This window comes from Leucoraja erinacea, chromosome 7 (assembly GCF_028641065.1).
Source record: "Leucoraja erinacea ecotype New England chromosome 7, Leri_hhj_1, whole genome shotgun sequence".
Classification (NCBI taxonomy): domain Eukaryota; kingdom Metazoa; phylum Chordata; class Chondrichthyes; order Rajiformes; family Rajidae; genus Leucoraja; species Leucoraja erinaceus.
In genome coordinates, this window is record NC_073383.1 from 25,515,846 (window position 1) to 25,536,468 (window position 20,623).

The following is a 20,623-nucleotide window of genomic DNA, read 5'->3' on the forward strand; positions in this document are numbered from 1 at the left end:
GAAACAGTTCACCTGATACATTCCTGAAGATTGCAATGAGAATGAGAAAGAGCTGTGGCCCTAATTGATGATCAATCTGCTGCATCTTATAGAGGTGTACAAAATCATGAGAGGAATAGTTAATGCACAGTGTGGGGGGATTGAGAACCAGAGGACATAGGTTTAAGGTGAGGGGGGAAAGATTTAATGGGAAACCATATGACCCACCATACACAAAGGATAGTGGGTGTATGGAACAAGCTGCCTGAAGAGGTAGTTGAGGCAGGTACTGTCGCAATGTTTAAGAAACATTTGACAGTTACATGGATAGGGCAGGTATACAGGGATATGGGCCAAAAGCAGGCAGGTGGGACTGGGTTTGATCGGGCATGCTGGTCAGCATGGACAAGTTGGGCTGAAGGCTGTATGACTCCATGATCTCCACTGTATGACTCTTTGATCTCCACTTTGATCTCCACTGTATGACTCCATGATCTCCAGTATGACTACATGATCTCCACTGTATGACTCCATGATCTCCACTGTATGACTTTGATCTCCACTGCCATTAAGAATAAACTTCTGCCTAATGGAATGCCCCAAATTCCTTTTTCAACTCAAAATTCCATCTCCGTAGAATTTTTTTCTAGTAATGTTTTTGTCGAAAACATTTCAAAAGTTACCCTATATGATACCCATGGCTATCTTGAAAAAGTATGTAATGAAATTCAACCAAGATAAAAAGAATACATGTGCATTGATTTGAAAACATATACTCAATACATGGTTCAAAATGTAATAAAGAGAAATGCAAGAATTTTGTTCCAATTATTTATTTGATTTCCTGTATATGGGAGCTTTGGAAAAAAATAAGCAGCTTGCGTAATTAGCACAAAGCAGTCTTTTTATATCAGTTTTTTGTGCACCGCCTGAACAAAACAGATAGTTAGGTTAGTCACTAAACCCAATTTGCTGAAGGGTGTTGGGGTAGAGGAAAATTCTGATTGTCTTAAACACAATGCCTTGGACCAAGAACAAGCCTTTTGGAGCTTCCATGTTCTACTGTCCCTTTACAAAGTGTATATTAAAATCTTCTGCAAAAGTCAGCTGCTCATACTTTCAGGGCTCTCTTGCACACCCGATTGACTTTCAGGTGGACCACAAATCCTCTCCTCCATAAGCTGGCATCTTGATCTTGCTAGATGTTCCTATTCCAATCATCGACCAGATCTTAAAGAACATAATACATTCAGTGCTTTGACAATGTGCTGCATTCCATATCTCCAACTTTAGAGAGAAGGTTGATACATTATGTTTGTGACTTTGAAAATTGGATGCAATTAGATTCAATAGGTTCAATTCAATAATTTGAATTTGAATTTGATTCCTTTATTGTCATTCAGACCTTTCGGTCTGAACAAAATTTTGTTGCCTGCAGTCATACACAATAATAATAAATAACAAAACATACAATAAACACAAATTAACATCCACCACAGTGAGTTCACCAAGCACCTCCTCACTATGATGGAGGCAAAAGTCTTAGTCTCTGTCTCTTCCCTCCTTGTTCTCCCTCTGCGCTGAGGCAATGCAGGCCGAAGATGCTGCCCTTCAGTCCAGCGGACCTCCGTGGTGATGTCGCCGCTGCCGAAAGCCGGAACGCCGTCTCCGCTCCGAGTCGGCCCACCGCAGCCTCAGCTCCGAGTCCCGCAGCCTCGCAGACTCAGCTCCGAGTCCCGCAGCCTCAGCTCCGAGTCACGCAGCCTCAGCTCCGAGTCCCGCTGCCTCAGCGAGTCGGGCCACCACTGCATCAGCTCCGAGCCCAGCTGCCTGAGCTCCGAGTCCCGCAGCCTCAGCTCCGGGCCGCTGCCAAAAGCTGGAACGCCGCATCAGCGAGTCGAGCCACCGCTGCCTCGGCCCCGAAGTCGGCCAGCCTCGCGTTGTAAGTCCTGGCTGGCTCTGCCTCCGGAGCCTCGAGGTCGGTCGCAGGTTGAAGACCGCCAGCTCCGCCATTAGGCCTCAGCGCAGACGGAGGCAGAGAAGGGGGATACAACAAGAAAAGTCGCATTCCCCCGAAGGGAGAGACAAAAAAACATGTTTCACCCCCCCCCAATAACACAACATAATAACTAAAATTTAGCTAAAACAAGACAAAAAAAACAAAAGTAAAAACGGACGGACTGCAGGCGAGCTGCAGCTGTTAACAGCGCCGCCACTTCCGGTACACAATCTTGTGTTCTTCTGCTTGACAAACAAGTAGATTTTCAGACCAAAAGGTTTAACTGTAGAGATGATTCCTGCACATCCATTCCAAAGACATGCAGGCTGGAAGGTTAATTGGCTTATATAAATTGTCCCTGGTGAGTAGGATGCCGCTAGTGCAGGGGTCGGTAACCTATGACCCCTGGCCCGAATGCAGCCCGTTACCCGAAATCATCCGGCCCGCCCCGAGAGCGGCCGAGTGCGGTCGAGCTCTGTCTGTACCGCATCCTGCGCAAAGCCACTGGCACGGCCGCGCACCTTCTGTGAACACGTTTAAGAAAGAACTGCAGATGCTGGAAAAATTGAAGGTAGACAAAAATGCTGGAGAAACTAGTGAGACATGCAAGGATTGCATGAGGCTGTCTCACCCGCTGGGTTTCTCCAGCATTTTTGTCAACCATCTGTGAACACGTGATTTGATGCCTGCCATCTGGGGCGGGATCCATGTGTACACGTGGAACAAGGTTGCCGATCCCTGCGATAGTGTATGGTGTGATCGCTGATCGGCGTGGACTCTGTGGGCCTAAGGGCCTGTTTCCTCGCTGTATCTCTATAATAAACAAAACAAAATTAAACTACTATCTACTTCATTGAGGACCCTCTGATTTTCTTTAACCCGACTTTACTGAACTCTATCTTGTACTAAATGTTATTCCCTTTATACTATATCTCTACACTGTGGAGGGCTCGATTGTACACATATATGGTCTTTCCGCTGACTGGTTCGCTCGCAACAAAAAGCTTTTCACTGTACCTCGATACACGTGACAATAAACCTATCTAAACTATACTATTCTTAATGAAATCTTTGCTCATTTATTATTTCATTCTGTGTGAAGATTTAGTCTGAGATTCCAGAAGCATTTGGTTGACATGCCTCTCTTTCAGCTGCAGTATATTGCGTTAGAATCTAATCTCCTTTCATCTACTCCACTATAAAGGCAGCTCTGGCGCTTATCCTTCTGTCTCCTCACTTCCTCTTCTTTCAGATTCTTCTCTCGCAGAACATTCGCATACCAGAAGCAAGATGCCTTTTCATACCGTCAACATTTTTCTCATCTGTAATGTAAATTAATTATTTCTGGTTCGCCTCAACAGAGATCAAAGTGGGGATATTAACCTTAACAGGTTTTCTTTCATCAGAACCAATGCCAGATACTGTGAGGGTAGTGTAAGAGGGCCAGTCTAATTGTTATCAATGACCCTCCTCCGGGCAGTGTTCTGTCAAGAGTAGCGAACATTTCAGAGACCCTGAATTATATTTTGTAAAAGTCCAAACAGTGAGAGGATGCAGAAATTAAACTGAATATTTCTTGATCTCTTTACTCTGCCTACTTTGATTTGTATGGTACTTTATTAATCTTGCATATATGATGTTGTTCAGTGATTCTGACAGCTGATGCTCACAGGTGGGAGAACAGGGAAAAGTAGCTCCTCATGGAGAACTCGTAACTCATTTATTTTGTTCATTTGTTAAAGCTATTGCTTTGAGGTAGATCACATTAGCATTTTTAAAAATAAACACATTTCTTTCAAGTACAAGAGCTAATGGCCCAAAGGTCTCAGATGGCCTTGCATATTCCCTAACCATTGAACCATCAAAAGCAGATTAAAAAGATAACAATATTCTAATATAAAGTGCCCTCCATAATGTTTTGGACAAAGACCGATCATTTATTTATTTGCCTCTGTACTCCACAATTTGAGATTTGTAATAGAAAAAAATCACATGTGGTTGAAGTGCACATTGTCAGATTTTAATAAAGGCCATTTTTATACATTTTCATTTCACCTTGTAGAAATGACAGCAGTGATTTATACATGGTCCATTTCAGAGCACCATAATGTTTGGGACACAGCAATGTCATGTAAATGAAAGTAGTCATGTTTAGTATTTTGTTGCAAATCCTTTGCATGCAATGACTGCTTGAAGTCTGCGATTCATTGACATCACCTGTTTCTGCGTGTCTTCTCTGGTGATGCTTTGCCAGGCCTGTGTTGCTGCCATCTTTAGCTTATGCTTGTTTTGGGGGCTAGTCCCCTTCAGTTTTTTTCTCCAGCACATAAAATGCATGCTCAGTTAGGTTCAGATCAGGTGATTGACCTGGCCACTCAAGAATTTGTCCCCTGACTGTTTAAGTAAAATAAGGAACAAGATAATTCAGTGTAGATATTCCATTGAAATGTTGTTTTAAATGGTTCCTATTTAAAATGACAATATAACTGTTTACATTTTTGCAATAGCTTCCTCACAAATTCTATATTATATTTTGGAAACACCCGAGAAATAAGCAAGTTCAAGTTGAGTTAATGCATTCATTATTTATATTGCCATCAGCTTGAACATTCCATAGACAGAACTGCATTGTTTTGCTCTTGAAAGTTGAACACCTAATGCCCTGGAATAGCATGGGAAGCAGAGGTTCCCTTGTTCAAGGACAAGTGGGAGACAAAAGCTCACTGAATGAATGGCCTTTGGATATGCTGAGTTTTGACGGCAGCTGAATGAGTCGCCACAACTGTCAAGTCAAGTCATGTTTTAGTCATATACACAAGCACGGTGAGGTACAGGTACAATGAAAAAATCTTAGTCGCTGCAGCATCGCAGCACGTAGGCTCAAACAAACACACAAAAAAATAAATTAGACCTAGGTTATAAGTAAATTACACCTTAAATTTCTAAAAAAAAGAAGACTATAAAAAAAAGCAAGATATTTGTGCAAAAGCACAGTTAGAAAAAAAAGTCCATCACAATGCAGGAGGTGAACCACAGTGTTCGATATTGTGGTAGGGTTTTTTTCAAGAACCTGATAGTTGTAGGAAAGTAGCTGTTCTGATAGTGGTATCCTATGCATACTACCCAATGGTAGTAGTAGGAGGAGTGCATGGCCCGGAGGGTGGGGATTTTTGATGAAAGATGCCACCTTCTTGAAGAAGCACCTCGTGTAGTGGCTTTCAATGGAAGGGAAGGCTATGCTCGTGATGAACAGGGCTAATTCACTGCTCTCTGCGACCTCTAGAGTTCCTGTGCTTTGGAATTGTCATTCCAGGCCATGATGCAACCAGTCAGGGTACTTTCTGCACTGCATCTGCAGAAGTTGGTTAAAGTATTCGGAGACACACCTAATCTCTTTGAACTTCTCATAAAGTAGAGGTGCTGGCGTACCTTCTTCATGATTGTATCTATATCTGGGCCAGGACAGGTCATTCCGAGATGTTAACACCCAGAAATTTGGAGCTGCTCACTCCCTCCATTGCCAACCCACCAATGAAAACTGATGCGTGGTCTTCCAGTTTCCCCTTTCTGAAGTCAACAATTAATTCCTTGGAGCCACAAGAAGTTGCAGGTGCTGGATTCTTGAGCAGAACACAAGGTGCAGGTCAAATTCAGGAGGTCAGGCAGCATTAGTTCCTTGGTCTTGTTGATGTTGAATGAGAAGTTGTTGTTGTGGCACCTCTCCACCAGGTTTAGGTTAGAGATACAGTGTGGAAACAGGCCCACTGAGTCCTTGAAGACCATGATCACCCATATACTACCTTATTCTATCCTACACACTTAAGGACAATTTACAGAAGGCAATTAACCTACAAACCTGCACGTCTTTGGAGTGTGCGAAGAAACTCGAGAGAAAAACCCACGTGGTGGCAGGGAGAATGTACAAACTCCATACAGGGAGCACCTGTAGTCAGTATTGAACCCTGGTATCTGGCGCTGTCAGGCTGCAACTCTACCGCAGCGCCACTGTGCTGCCGTATGGTGTTTGATCCCTCTCCTGTACACTGACTCGTCACTACCAGTGATTCGACCAAGTAAAGTGTTGTTGTTGGAGAACTTACTGATGGCATTGAAGCTGTGCTTAGCTATACTATCATGGCTGTCGAGAGATTAGAGCTGGGTAGAGTTCATTACTACCAAACCTTCAAACTCATCAGCAAGCTCCAATCCTGTACGTCTCTTTGCAACCGGATCTCCAGTTTTCTCATCAGCAAAGCACGCAGCCTTGAGGGGCACATGTGCAATGGTCAGTGAGGAGGAGGTGTTGTTACTGATTTGCACTGATTGAGGTCTGCCAAAGATCCAGTTGCAAAGGGACAATAGAGGCTTGGAGCTTGGTGATGAGTTTGAAGGTTTGTTGCACTGCTGAACACTGAGCTGTAGTCGATGATCAGCAGCCTGACATATGTGCTCCTGTTATCCAGATGTTCCTGGGCAGAGTGGAGAGCCAGGGAGAGAGCATCTGTTGTTGACTTGTAGCGGCATTAGACAAATTGAAACTGATCCAGGTCATTTCTGAAGCAGGAGTTGATTTGTGCCATAACATGTCTCTCAAAGCACTTCATTATGGTGGATGCAAGTGCTACTGGAAGGCATGTCACCTTGTTCTTGGGTATGATAAATGCCCTTTTGAAGCTGTTGGGAACCTAGTACCACAGTATAGAACTAATGTACACGTAATCATTGGTCGGCACAGACCCTTTGGGTCAAAGAGCCTTTATTCTACTCTGTATCGTTAAAACTAAACTAAAACTAAAAAATGAATACAATCAAGCCAACTGCAAGCACGAGAGGTGGAGCTAATAGACAAGTGCCAAAGGTTTCTCAGCATTGTTTAGAGATACAGCAAGAAAACAGGCCCTTCGTGTCAGAAGAACTATGACTCCAATCATCTTAGACCTTGTCATTCCACCAACCTCTTGTTGTATCAAAGCCACATGATATGAGATGTGCATCAGCCAGCTCACATTAAAAGCATTCATGCATAGGCATCTTCCTCTCATCTGTAGAGGAAGCAAATCATAGGCTATCCCACGGGATGGCTTACGAATGAGTAACTTGATGGATTAGCTTATTTGCAAATCCATTAAAATGGTGATTAGCCTGATATTTATGTTAAATAGAGGGAATGTGCCAAAGTACATGTGGATTGAAGTCCTGTGCCTTCATAATCGATTCAGCAGGATACTGGGAAGCAGCAGTGCTCGACTCAGTGGGATCTTACCTCATATTCATAACAATACCCAAAGGAGGCCACTTCACTCATCAAATACATGCCAGCTCCCAAGAGAGTGATCACATTTGTCTTTTACCCCTTTTATTTTGCTATAACACCAGACTAATTCTCTCTCCCAGTGTTACCCAGACATTCCATGTCTGTGATGGTATCACTTGACTAGAATGCCAGATTCAAATGCTTGATAAACAATTGTGTTCCTCACAATTAATAATTTGATACTATGGGCCATCACGTCAGCATGCATCCTCTCACTTTAGGTTGCCGGACAATGAAAAGAGTTCTTGAGTTCATGCATCTTATTTATAACAATATTATGGAATGATTTCCTTCATAGCGAAGATCAATCGAGTGGATCACTAATTTATTGCATCTGTAGCAAACCCTTCTGAATAAGCAGCCCATGAAAATGCAAATTGAATGACATCAGGAAAATTGTCCAAAGAACTGTTTTTGACCCAAAAGGTCACCTATTCCTTTGCTCCAGAGATGCTGCCTGACCCGCTGAGTTACTCAAGCATTTTGTGTCCATCTTAGGAAAATTGGCTTGTCTGACCTCGGTAATAGTGATGAGTTTTGTTGTTTCTCAGGGGTTTCTTGGTTACCACTTGATCAGCTGTCTTGGGGACATTAATCTGCACCCCATTGAAATGAAAATGGTTACAACTATCAAGTTCAATAAGACCAAACTGAGGAAGCAGCACCTGCCAGCCCTTGAAAGGTTTAGCTTTACGTTTATTATTGTCATGTGCACCAAGATGCAGTGAACGCTTTTTTGTATGCTATCCAATCAAATCAGATAATACCATAGAAACAAAGAACAACAGATGCTGGTTAATACAACAAAGGACATAAAGTGCTGGAGTAACTCTGTAGGTCAGGCAGCAACTCTGGAGAACATGAATAGGTGATGTTTTGAGTCAAAGCCCTTCTTCAGACTGGATAATACTCTACCTGGGTGGCACAGTGGCGCAGCAGTAGAGTGGCTGCCGAACAGTGCAGGGGCCCGGGTTCGATCCTGATACCGAGTGTTGTCTCTCTGGAGTTTGCAAGTTCTCTCTGTGACCAAAGGGTTTTTTTTCTGGGTTCTCGGGTATCCTCCCACATTCCAAAGATGTGTAGGTTGTATGTTAATTGGCCCTGTAAATTCTACATCTTAGACCTTCTGTAGGATAGAACCAGTGTGAATTCCTAGTGTAAAGGATAGAACTAGTGTGGGAGTGATCATTGGTCAGCATCGACTTGGTGGGCCAAAGGGCCTGTTTCCACACTGTATCTCTAAAACTTAGCTAAAACTAAAACATGAACACAATCAAGCCAACTACAAGTTAATGAGAAAAATACCAGAATGCAGAAGATAGTTTCTCAACATTGTTTACAGTTTCAGATACAACGTAGAAACAGACCATGTGGCCCATAACCTACAAACTGACATGTCTTTGGAATGTGCAAGGAAACCGGAGCACCCAGAGAAAACCAACGTGGTCACAGGGAGAACGTATAAACTGCATACAGACAGCAGCCATAATCAGGATAAAACCCGGGTCTCTGGCGCTGTAAGACAGCAACTCTACCGCTGCACCACTGTGCCTCATTTTGTAGTGTAACAGTTCCAGAGAAATAGTTCAATGTCCGAAAGGTGAGAGAGAGGTGATAGGGGGTGGGAGAGAGATGGTGGGTGGTGAGAGCGAGGGAATGCATGAGTTACTTGAAATTTGGGAAATCAGTCCACTACAGGAACAAGTGCCAGAGATCCTGCCTGCCATACAAGAGGGCATACAAAATTTACAAACTTTGCACCGAGATCACACCAGTGAGTGGCACTTTCACAAACTAACTGGTCCTTCCATTGATAGTTTGTTTTTTTGGAGATATATCACTCACCTTTTCTGAACATTTAGGTCACATTTATGGGAATGAGAGGTAGATTTTGGCACTGACACCTTTTCTACTCTGGGAAGATCAAGGAGAACTGAAATTTAAAATAGCAACGCTTTTTCACAATTTACAACATATCCCATATTGATTTGGAATATTTTATTTATGGTATCACAGAACCTGTTTATTAAAAAATTCAGGAACATGAACCTCTTCCTATTCGAGAATCGATCCTCCCCCATCCCCTATAGTTCAAAATGTTTGGGATGTACAGTGGGAGACTAGTAACATGATAAATTGGTGTACAGTCTAGAGATACCGCATGGAAACAGGCCCTTCAGCTCACGCCGACCATCGACCACCTATTCACATTAGATCTGTTACCCATATTTTCATCTACTCTGTACATACATTAGGGACAATTTACAGAGGCCAAATGACTTACAAACCCACACATCTTTGGGATGTGGGAGGAAGGCAGAGCACCCGGAGGAAACCCACATGGTTACAGGGAGAAGATGCAAACTCCACACAGACAGCACCCATGGTCAGGATCGAACCTGGGTTTCTGGCGCTGTGAGACAGCAACCCTACCAGCTGTTTCACGGTGCTACACAGTGATGGCAGCACAACAGTAGAGTTGCTGCCTTACAGCGTCAGAGTTCCAGGTGCGATTCTGACTATAGGTGCTGTCTCTACCGAGTGTACGTTCTCCCCGCGACCTGCCTGGGTTTTCTCCGAGATCTTCGGTTTCCTTCCACACACCTAAAATGTACAGGTTTGTAGGTTAATTGGCTTGGTTTAAATGTTAATTATCCCTAGTGTGTGTAGGATTGTGTTAATGTGCGGGGATCGCTGGTCGGTGCGGACTCAGTGGGCTGAATGGTCCGTGCTGTATCTCTAAACTAAAAAAAAAGATACATGTATAAAAGGAACAGATAGGGTAGACAGTCAAAACTCTTTTCCCAGGATGGAACGATCAAACACTAGATGGTATAGTTTTAAGGTGAGAGGAGCAAAGTTTCAAGGAGTTTTGCAGGGCTACTTTGTTACACGGATGGTGGTGAGTGCCAGGAACACACTACTGGGGTTGATTGTTGAGGCAGATATGATAGACTTTTGAAAAGGCATATGCATATGCAGATAATGGAGGGATATGGATTATGTGAAAGCAGATAAGAGTTGGTCTTGGTGTCTTGTTTGGCACAGAAATTGTGAGCCGAAGGGCCTGTACTTGTGCTGTGCTGTTCTATGTTTTTTAAAGGTGTGGCCATTATCCTCATAACCATAGAGTTAACAATGCAGTAGGCAGGTAAACAGACCTGAAAGTTCTCATGCTGCTTCTGACAGGCACGGTAGCGTAGCAGGTGCAGGTGCTGCCTCATTTCCATTCCAATGGGGTCTATATTTTTGTCTCTAAGACAGCTGATCAAATATTACCAAAGAAAGCCCTGAGAGACAACAACTTGCATTACTATTACCATAGTCAGAAACCTAATTTCCCCGATGCCATGTGCAGTTTGCAGTTCCATGGAGGTAGAAATACTGTGTCTCCCTGTGGATTTTCTCAAGCTATTCTTGTTTCATTTCACCTCCCAAAGACATGTGGTAGGTTAATTGGCCTCTGTAAATTGCGGGGAGGGAGTGAATATAAAATAGGATAACATAGAACGAGTATGAACGGGTGATCAGTGGTTAGCATGGACTCAGTGGGCTGAAGGGCCAGTTTCCTTGCTGTATCTTTCAATTAAACGATGTATAATTGCTTCTTGCTGCTTCTTCTTGCATACCGCTCCTCAAATAGAAGGGTGGGTCGGTCTGAGTTACTCCAAGATTCTGCATTTAGTTTAGAGATACAGCATGGAAACAGGCCCACCAAGTCCACACTGACCATCGATCACCCATACACTACTTCTCTGTTTCACATCCAACAGACTAGGGGCAATTAAAAAAATACAATTAACCTACAAACCGGCACGACTTTGGAATGTGGACCGAAGCACCTGGAGAAAACCCATGTGGTCATAAGGAGAATGAACAAACTCTGCACGAATAGCACCCGTGGTCAGGATTGAACCCGGGGAGTCTCTGGCGCTGTGAGGCAGCAACGCTACCGCTGCAGCACCACTGCGCCGCCCCAGTCTATGCAAGATTCCAGCATATGCAGTTCCTTGTACCTCCTCATATAAGTCCATGTTTGAAATACCATCTGTGTATTCTAGGGAAAACATAATAAACACTGGAATCTTATTCCTTAAACAGTACCTGATTCTCATTTACTCTATCCTCTTCTGAAATAGCATACAAGGGTATTGCCGTAGGAATTGCCATATTTGTCCCTGTGAGGCCCTCTTTTTGGGCTATGGGACGTGTTCTTCCAATGATTTTAGAATTTTAGATTCAGCCTGAAGTATATCTGGTCCTTGTGAACAAAATGCCAATAAAGTGCCTTAGAATACCTCCTAGCAGTAGAATGTTCGATTGAAAGTTGAGTTTTCAAGCTCACAACTCTTCATTTCCAATTTTTTTTCAGTTGATTCTGACAACAGCTGCACTTTTTAATTCTCATTCTAACCAGCCCCTAGTGTATTGGCTATGAAAAAACAGAATATTTCTTGTAGCTATAAATTAGCTCACTCGGGACATGATGGGTAGATTGTTGTACATTAAAGTTATGCCAGAAAAGGCATTGAACTTTGAGGCATTGTTTAAAAACTGATAGTTACAAACCAAAGCAAAAGATTCAAATTCAGCATAAAAACCAACATCAGTATCTACCTTTATGGAGTTTCAATATCATGCCATTGCAGCATTGAAAAAAAGAGAAAATTGAAGTGAAAAACTTTAGTTATTAATATTCCTTTTCAACATTGAAATCTTTTGCATAAAAGGCGACTTGATCTGGCGATTTTCTGTACAATCTATTTTCTTGTTTCATGTCTATTTTAATATACTATTACAAAAGTTTTTTTCTCTATAAGTAGTGCAAACATTTATAAAACTGTTCTGAGGCTGTTCATGCCAGGCTTTGTTATACGATAAAGTATTTTATTGCTCCTTCCTGTTTGCTGCTGTTACTGAGGTGACAATGTGGACATAATTGTTTTGGCTACTGCGAGGCAGCTACAGCACAAGTAAATTATTTCTAACTACATTTCTGATAATCCTATATATAATAGCCACTGCATTCTCCGGCACCATTCCTTAGGTTAGTGATGCAGTAGCAGGCATAACTTTGCATTTTGTACTCTGCTTATCCTGCTTCTAAGAAGGAAGTTTTATCTTCATCATCATTACAGTATCCCACTGAAATGATTGCTGTCAAAGCAAACAATGTGATGACCATAATGTAATATTGCCCCACATAACATCAGATAAAATAGAAGGGGCTGGGGATAGATGAGTTTTGAGAAACCTTCTTACATAAGTGCTCAAATGTCAGAGTTGTACAGCGTGGAAACAGGCCTTTCGGCCCAACTTTCCCACTTACCTGCGTTTGGCCCTATCTTTCTATCCATGTACCTGTCTAAATGCTTCAACGTTGCATTAGTACCTGCCTCGACTACCTCTTCCAGCAGCTTGTTCCATACACCCACCACCCTTTGTGTGAAAAAGTGTCACCAATGATTGAGAGTCAAAAGACTGTTAAGACAGTTTAATTGTCATATGTACTGAATGGGACAATGAAATTCTTAGATAGACACAAAACGCTGGAGTAACTCAGCGGGACAAGCAGCATCTCTGGAGAGAAGGAATGGGCGATGTTTCGGGTCAAGATCTTTCTTCAGACTCGACCAGAACGTCACTCAGCATTTTGTGTTTGTCGTCGGTGTAAACCAGCATCATCTGCAGTTCCTTCCTACAGGTTTATAGGTTAATTGGCTTCTGTAAATTGGCCCTCGTGTGTAGGATAGTGCTAGGTGATTGTAAAGGGTGATCACTGGTTGGTGCGGACTCAGTGGGCCAAAGGGCCTGTTTCCACGCTATATAGACAATAGGTGCAGGAGTAGGCCACTCGGCCCTTCGAGCCAGCACCGCCATTCAATGTGATCATGGCTGATCATCCCCAATCAGTACCCCATTCCTGCCTTCTCCCCATATCCCCTGACTCTGCTATCTTTAAGAACCCTATCCAGCTCTCTCTTGAAAGTATATCTCTAAAGTCTAAAGTGATTTGAAACTGCATACTATATTCCTTGGTCAATAATTCCTCAGTCTTTTTAACTAAATGTTTCCAGAGCATAAGCATACCTTATTTTTAATTTTGCTTATCATCTTTTGTAGGTGCCAGGGGATATCTGGCTCGCAAAGAATATAAAATGATGACAGAACGTGATATTTTATCAAGAGGACAAGAATTCCAGAGCACGAAACATAGACCCAGCAATGACTCTGAAAAAGCACTGTGAGTTAATGGTGAAGTTACTAAGCAAGTTTTACATGACTCAAACAATACTTTAAAAAAATATTCACAAGGAGCTTAAAATACAAAAAGGAAAGTGGTTAACTAAAAGTTTGAAAATAAAGAAGAATTTTGACTAAATTAGGAGATGGGTCTGCTCAAGATGTAAATTCCAGAGGATGAGGTTTGGCCTTCAAAGAATTTGAAATTCTTGAATTGAAATATTCAAAATTCTGACAGGACTTTTTAGGGTGGATAAAGGAATTACACTCGCTTTTGTCTAAAACTGGGACTTGCAGATTTAGGATAAGGGATTGGGCAATTAGAACTGAAATTAGAAGAAATCTGAGATTTGCAGTTGGTACAAGAAGGTAGAAGGGATGAGAATGGGTGATGTATTCAATGGCAAGAATGAATCTTGGAATCTGATGCTCAGTTGAAAGTGGGAGTAACAATGTTGCATTGACAATTCAGCAGACCAAGGATGATCATGGGATGAGGAGAGGTAGTATTATTGATTACTAGACCAAAGTGCAGACCCGTTGGGTCTGTTTCCCCAAACGCGCGTTTGCGGCATCACACTCACACTAACCACCCCCCAAACACACTGGCGGGGGGGGAGGGGGGTAGGGGTAGAGGGAAAGGGGGGGGTGGGAGAGGGGAGGGTGAGAAGAGGGGAGGGAGGGGAGAGGGGGGAGGAAAAAAAATGGGGTAGGGGGGTGGGAGAGGGGGTAGCGGGGAGTGGTGCAAGAGAGAGGGGAAGGGGGTGGGGGGAGATGGGGTGAAGAGGGGTGGGGGATGGAGGAGGAGAGGGGGGGGGGTGGGAGGGGGGGAGGGGTGAGGAGAGAGGGAGATGGAGAGTGGGGAGAGAGGGGGGGAGGAGGAGAGTACAGTGGGGGTGGGGATGAAAGGGGTGGGGAGGGGAGGGGGAGAGAGAGATGTGGGGGTAGGGGAGAGAGAGAGGGAAGATTGTGGAGGGAGAGGGAAGAATGGGGAGAGTGAAGGGGGTGGGGATGGGGTTGGGAGGAGAGGGAGATGGAGAAGGAGAGGAGAGAGGGTTGGGGGGGGGGGGAGAGAGGGATGGGGAGGGGGAGAGAAGTGTGGGGGGAGGGAGGGGAGAAGAAGATGGGGGTAGGGGAGGGAGGGGGGAGTGTGGAGGGAGGGGGAAAGGGGTGGGGGAGAGAGGGGAAAGAGTGGGGAGGGGAAGGGAGGGAGAGGTGGAAGAGTGGGGAGGGAGGGAGAGTGGGGTAGGGGGGGAGTTGTGGAAGAGGGACAGAGGGGGGGGGGGAGAGAGGGGAGGGAGTGGGAGAGAGAGGGGTGGGAGAGGGAGTGGGGTGGGGTAAGGGGGAGAGAAGTAGAAGAGTGGGGAGGGAGGGGTAGGGGGAGTGGTGGAAGAGACGGACAGAGGGGTAGGGGGAAGGGGGCGGGGAGAGAGGGAAGGGGGGGGGGGTAGAAAGGAATGAGGGGGGGGAGGAGGAGGGGGGAGAGAGGGGAAGGGGAGGGGGGACAGATGTGTGGGGTTAGGGGAGAGAGGGGGAAGAGCGTGGAGGGAGGGGGAAGAGTGGGGAGGGGGAAGGGAGTGGGGAGAGGGGTGGGGGGAAGAGAGGGATGGGGCGGGGGGGAGGGCGAGGAGAGGGGAGAAGGGTGAGGAGAGGGGAGAGGGGTGAGGAGAGGGAGATGGAGAGGGGGAGGAGAGAGGGGTGGGGGGGGGGAGGGGAGGAGAGAGGGATGGGGGTGGGAAGAGGGGGAGGGAGAGTGGGGGGGGGGCTGAGGAGAGGGGGAGGAGAGAGGGATGGGAGGGAGAGAGGTGTGGGGGGAGCAGGGGGGGGGGAGATGGTGTAGGGGGGAGAGGGAAGGGGAGTGGGGAAGAGGGAGGGGGAGGAGAGGGAGAGGGGTGAGGAGAGGGAGATGGAGAGGAGGAGGGGGGAGGGGGAGGAGAGAGGGATGGGGAGAGAGGTGTGGGGGAGAGGGGGTGGGGGGGAGGAGGATGGGAGATGGGGTAGGGGAGGGAGGGGGAAGAGTGTGGGGGGAGGAGGAGAGGAGGGGGGGAGAGAGGGTAAAGAGTGGGGAGAGAGAGTGGGAGGGGGAGGGGTAGGGGCAGTCCATCTGTTCCCCATTCCCTATCATCCCCAATCCTCTTCTCTATTCCCACACGTGATCACACGCTTCGACACAAGCTGTGGGGTGGGGGGGGGGGGCTGGTGCAAAGGCAAATGTAAATGAGATCCATTCCGATTGGACATCTGTGAGGGATAGCATTGTGACATCACACGATGGAACGTTCACCAACATTCTATGGGTGAGAACTGGGTTTGTTTTAACATTTAGAAAAAAAAATTGGGGGGGGGGGGGGGCGGAGAAGGATTTTATTAAAAAATGTGTACTTAAACACGACGAAATTTAATGAGGAGTGAAACTGAGAATGTAAAAGTGAAATTTTTACCGAAATGGAAAAAATGACGAAATTTGAGCATGTGGTGTTGACGGACCAAGGAATCAAAGGGCAAAAATCCAATCTGAAAATGGAATCTGACATACACCCGGCCAGCCACACACACACACAGCCACAGTTTTAATATATAGATAGATATTTTTTTACATTACAACAGTAATTACAATTAGAGTACCATTACTCTATTGGTTTAGAAGCCCCGGGAATGACCTGTTTTTGTGAAAGGCACTAGATAAAGCAAATCTCTTTCCTGTTTAGTGTTGATTAGACATGCTGAACTTTGGGTCTTGCAGCACTTCATAATAATTGGTATTGGTATTGATTTATTATTGTCATGTGTATCAAGATACGGTGAAAATCTATATTTTGCATGCTATCCAGGAAAATCATATCTCATATGAGTACAATCAATCAGGACGCAAGTGCAACATGTTGGGCAAAAAGAGAAAGGACAGAGAGTGCAGAATATAGTGTTACAGCTACAGAGAAAGTGTGGTTTAAAAAAAATGTGCAAGGGCTGCAATGAGGCAGATTGAGAGATCGGGACTACATACTTAGTTTATGAGAAGACGTATAGGTTTGTAGGTTAATTGGCTTGGTAAATGTAAAAATTGTCCCGAGTGAGTGTAGGATAGTGTTAATGTGCGGGGATTGCTGGTTGGCATGGACCCGGTGGGCCGAAGGGCCTGTTTCTGCGCTATATCTCTAAACTAAAAAACAAAGTCTATTCAATAGTCCAATCACGGTGGAGCAAAATTATTCTTGAATCTGGTGGTGCATGTTTTTAAACTTTTGTATCTTCTGCGCGGTTTGAGAGGGGAGTAGAGGGAATGATGATGGTGTAGAAACATAGAACATAGGTGTAGGATTACGCCATTTGGCCCTTCGAGCCAGCACCGTCATTCAATATGGTCATGGCTGATCAACCAAAATCAGTACCCTGTTCCTACTTTCTCCTCATATCCCTTGATTCCGTTAGCCCGATGAGATATATCTAACTCTCTCTTGAAAACATCCAGTGAATTGGCCTCCACTGCCTTCTGTGGCAGAGAATTCCACAGATTGACAACTCTCTGGGTGAAAAACTATTTCCTCATCTCAGCCCTAAATGGCCAACCCCTTATTCTTAAACTGTGACCCCCTGGTTCAGGTGTGAGTGCTCATTGATTATGTTGGCCTGTTTTCCTGAGGATGTGTGAGGAGTTGATGGTGGAGAGGCTGGTTTGTGTGATGAACTGCACCATGTCTACAACTCTCTGCAATTTCTTGCACCTTGGGAAGAGCAAATGCCAAACCAAGTTATAATATACCCAATAGCATAATTTCTGTGGTTCACCAGTAGAAATTACAAACAGTTATTGGAAATAGCTTGTTTTCTTAGTATTCTGGAGAAGCATTAATGTGCTTTTATGGCTGTGGCATCAAGATGGTTGGACCAGGATAAATTGTTGGTGATATTTACCCTTTGGAACTTGAAATTCTTGACCATCTCCACTTCAGTACCAATAATTAAGACTCCGCTTCCTGAAGTAGATGACAAGCTCCTTCTTTATCTTCTTCTTAAGCCGTTTGCTCCTCCAGGGAGCAAATGTTCTCCACCTCACTTGGTTCTTGGCAGTTCTTTCGTGATCTCCCCAGTTGAGCCAACTCTCAGACATTTCTGTCTGGACGCCTCTTCTCCAGCCGTTCCTGGGGCGACCTCTTTTCCTTTTTCCTTGGGGGTTCCATTTCAGGGCATGCCGGGTGATGTTTGTGGCAAGTTTCCTGAGGGTGTGTCCAATCCAATTCCATTTTCTCCTTCGAATTTGTATGTCAATGGGCTCCTGGCTTGTTCTTTTCCACAGGTCCACATTGCTTACTTTGTCTCTCCACCTGATATTAAGTATTCTCCTAAGGCAGGTGTTAATGAATGTTTGCATCCTGTTTGTAGTGTCTTTTGTTGTTTTCCATGTCTCTGATTCATACAGCATCATTTGAGTTAAAGATGCGTATTTTGGTGTTGATTGAGATGTGCTTTGAGCTCCAGATCTTCCTGAGCATGTTAAACACCATCCTAGCCTTCTTGAATTGATAAGTATGTGAATGTTTCTACCTCCTCGAGAGCAGTGCTGTGCATAAGGATAGTGTTGCTGGTTTTGGAGTGGATCCTCATCACCTGTGTCTTTGCTGTATTGGGTGTAAGACCAAGTTTTGTTGCAGCTTGTGAGAGTCTGTCCATCTTCCCCTGCATTTGTATCTGTATGTGTGAAAGATGAGCTATGTTGTCTGCAAAGTCAAGATCATCTAGCTGCTCCCACATTGTCCACTGAATTCCATTGATTTTCCCTTCAGTTGTTTTCAGTTCTTCTTTATGCAGACATTATATACATTCATAGATGCAAAAAGTTGTAGTAACTCAGCCGGACAGGCAGCATCTCTGGAGAGAAGGAATGGGTGACGTTTTGGATCGAGACCCTTCTTCAGTCTGGTTAGGGATACATTCATTATACATTCAGTATATAAATGACGTCAACATTACAATATGGAAACACGCCATTAGGCCCATATGGATGTTCATTGGCCATGAGTGTAGTCATAACAAAGAGCCTTGCAGCTCTCTTTGAAACTCCTGCCACTGTGCTACTCTGCCACATTTAATCTTGTTTAAGTGTGTTCCCATTCTAGAACCCTGAAACGATCCGAATAATACCCTTGTGCAGGAAGGAACTGCAGATGCTGGTTTAAACCAAAGATGGACACAAAAAGCTGGAGTAACTCAGCAGGACAGGGAGCATCTCTGGAGAGAAGGAATGGGTGACGTTTCCAGCCTTTTGTGTCTATCTTCAGAATAATATTTCTTGATTATCTTTATTGATTATTCCTTGATTATTTTTAACACTTGTGCCAAATTCCCCCAATATTGTCTATTCTAACAAAAACAGGCCACATTTTAATTTCTCGTAACAGGCAGTAAGCTAGGAATTAGGCATGGCACTCTCTCAGTTTCCTGAACACCATTCATGGGGTGGTGGGGTGGTGCTGCCTCACAACATGGACCCAGATACTGATTTTGCGTGCTCTCTCTACAAAACCGTGAGTCTCCTCCAGGTGTCCTCTAACATCCCAAAAAATTCCCTGGCAAGGCGGCACGGTACTGCACTCGTAATGAATTAAATACGTGTTTAAGAATAATAGTTCACCTTCCATCTGTTCGACCCTGACCACGGGTGCTGTCTGTACAGAGTTTTTAAGTTCTCCCTGTGACCACATGGGTTTTCCACGGGTGCTCCGGTTTCCTGCCACTCTCCAAAAATGTACAGGTTTATAGGCTTGGTATAATTCTTTAGCCTCGCTCAAGCAGAGACACTCCAGAAGGTCACACAGTCCTAAGCGTTCTCCCAGAAGATCGACACAGGACCTCGTAGGAGCGGCCTTTTATAGGTCCCCGAACCTTGAGGGGCCGAACCACATAAGGGTGATCTCTATACAGTCCAATAACATATATCGATTAACACAGTACATGATAGACATTTCCCTAACCCAATAATACAGTGACTAATACGATGTATTCAAACGGTACTTCCGAAGAGGAAATAAACATCGCAACATGTGCTTTGATATTCAAGAAACCCAGACAAGGCTCAATACTTAATCCAATCAACATCTAGCAAAGTAAAGCTTTGCAACATTATATACAATGTGTATGTCTGGTTTGCATTCATCCAATCCATTCCATGCAATTTGCACCTAATTGTCAGGATCTGCAGATGTTTCCGTTCTCTTCCTGCAGCTCTTATCTAGTCTCTAGACAAACTGGCACCATTCTGCAGCATGTCCTATTTCTGCAGAAGGCACATTTAAATTGACCAAATGGCCTAGCAGCCCAGAAGCCTTTACTCAATTTTAGTGTCCTAGCCTCTCAAATTTGGCCGGAATTAACAGTACTATCACAACATTTAAAATACATTTGGACAGGTACATGGATTGGAAAGGTTTAGAGAGATATGGGCCAAATGTGGGTAGGCGGGACTAGTGTAGGAGAGGCATCTTGTTCGACACAAACAAGTTGGGCCAAAGGGCTTTTTTTCAACGCTGTAGGGCTCTATAACTCTATGACTTCTATTCCTTGACACTTCATTTGCAAACAGATTTCATTTGAAGTTGCTACATTTCCATAGAACTCATAATTGCCTGATCAAAAGCTTCTGGAAAGTCCATACACATCACGCCTCAGTAATTCCTGGAGCCACCTTTCAGTCATGTTCAAACATACTCTCAGCGTTATCAAACATGCTGTTCCTTTTTACAAAATCTGCAATGTCTGTTTCTACTTACTTTCTCAAATAAATTATAGGCATTTCAAATTTACTTAAAATCTGCAAAGCTTTACTTTTCATAAATGCTAAGCAATTATCTGTAATGATCTGCATTTGGCTCTGTATACCATTTTGAAAATTGATATGTTAGCCACCTTTTAGTACTCAACCACTCAAACATGTTGAGATAGATGAGCATAAATCTCCAGCAAAATGTTCCAAAGTGCCTTTCTAACATTATTTCTAACTACAGACTGTCCATTCTTGGCAACAGTATGAAACTGAAACAATCTCTTCATGCCATGAAGTCATGTTTGAACTCAAAATTATTTTGGGCCACATT

General features: G+C 44.2%; 1 protein-coding gene across 1 annotated transcript in view; it reads left to right on the forward strand.

Annotated features, from left to right (window-relative positions):
* Window positions 1-20,623, forward strand: part of myo3b (myosin IIIB) — a 414,745-nt gene that overhangs the window by 274,738 nt on the left and 119,384 nt on the right. Inside the window, exon 30 of the mRNA XM_055638011.1 lies at window positions 13,416-13,536. Within this exon, the coding sequence (XP_055493986.1) occupies window positions 13,416-13,536 (121 nt within the window). The remainder of the gene's footprint in view (window positions 1-13,415; window positions 13,537-20,623) is intronic.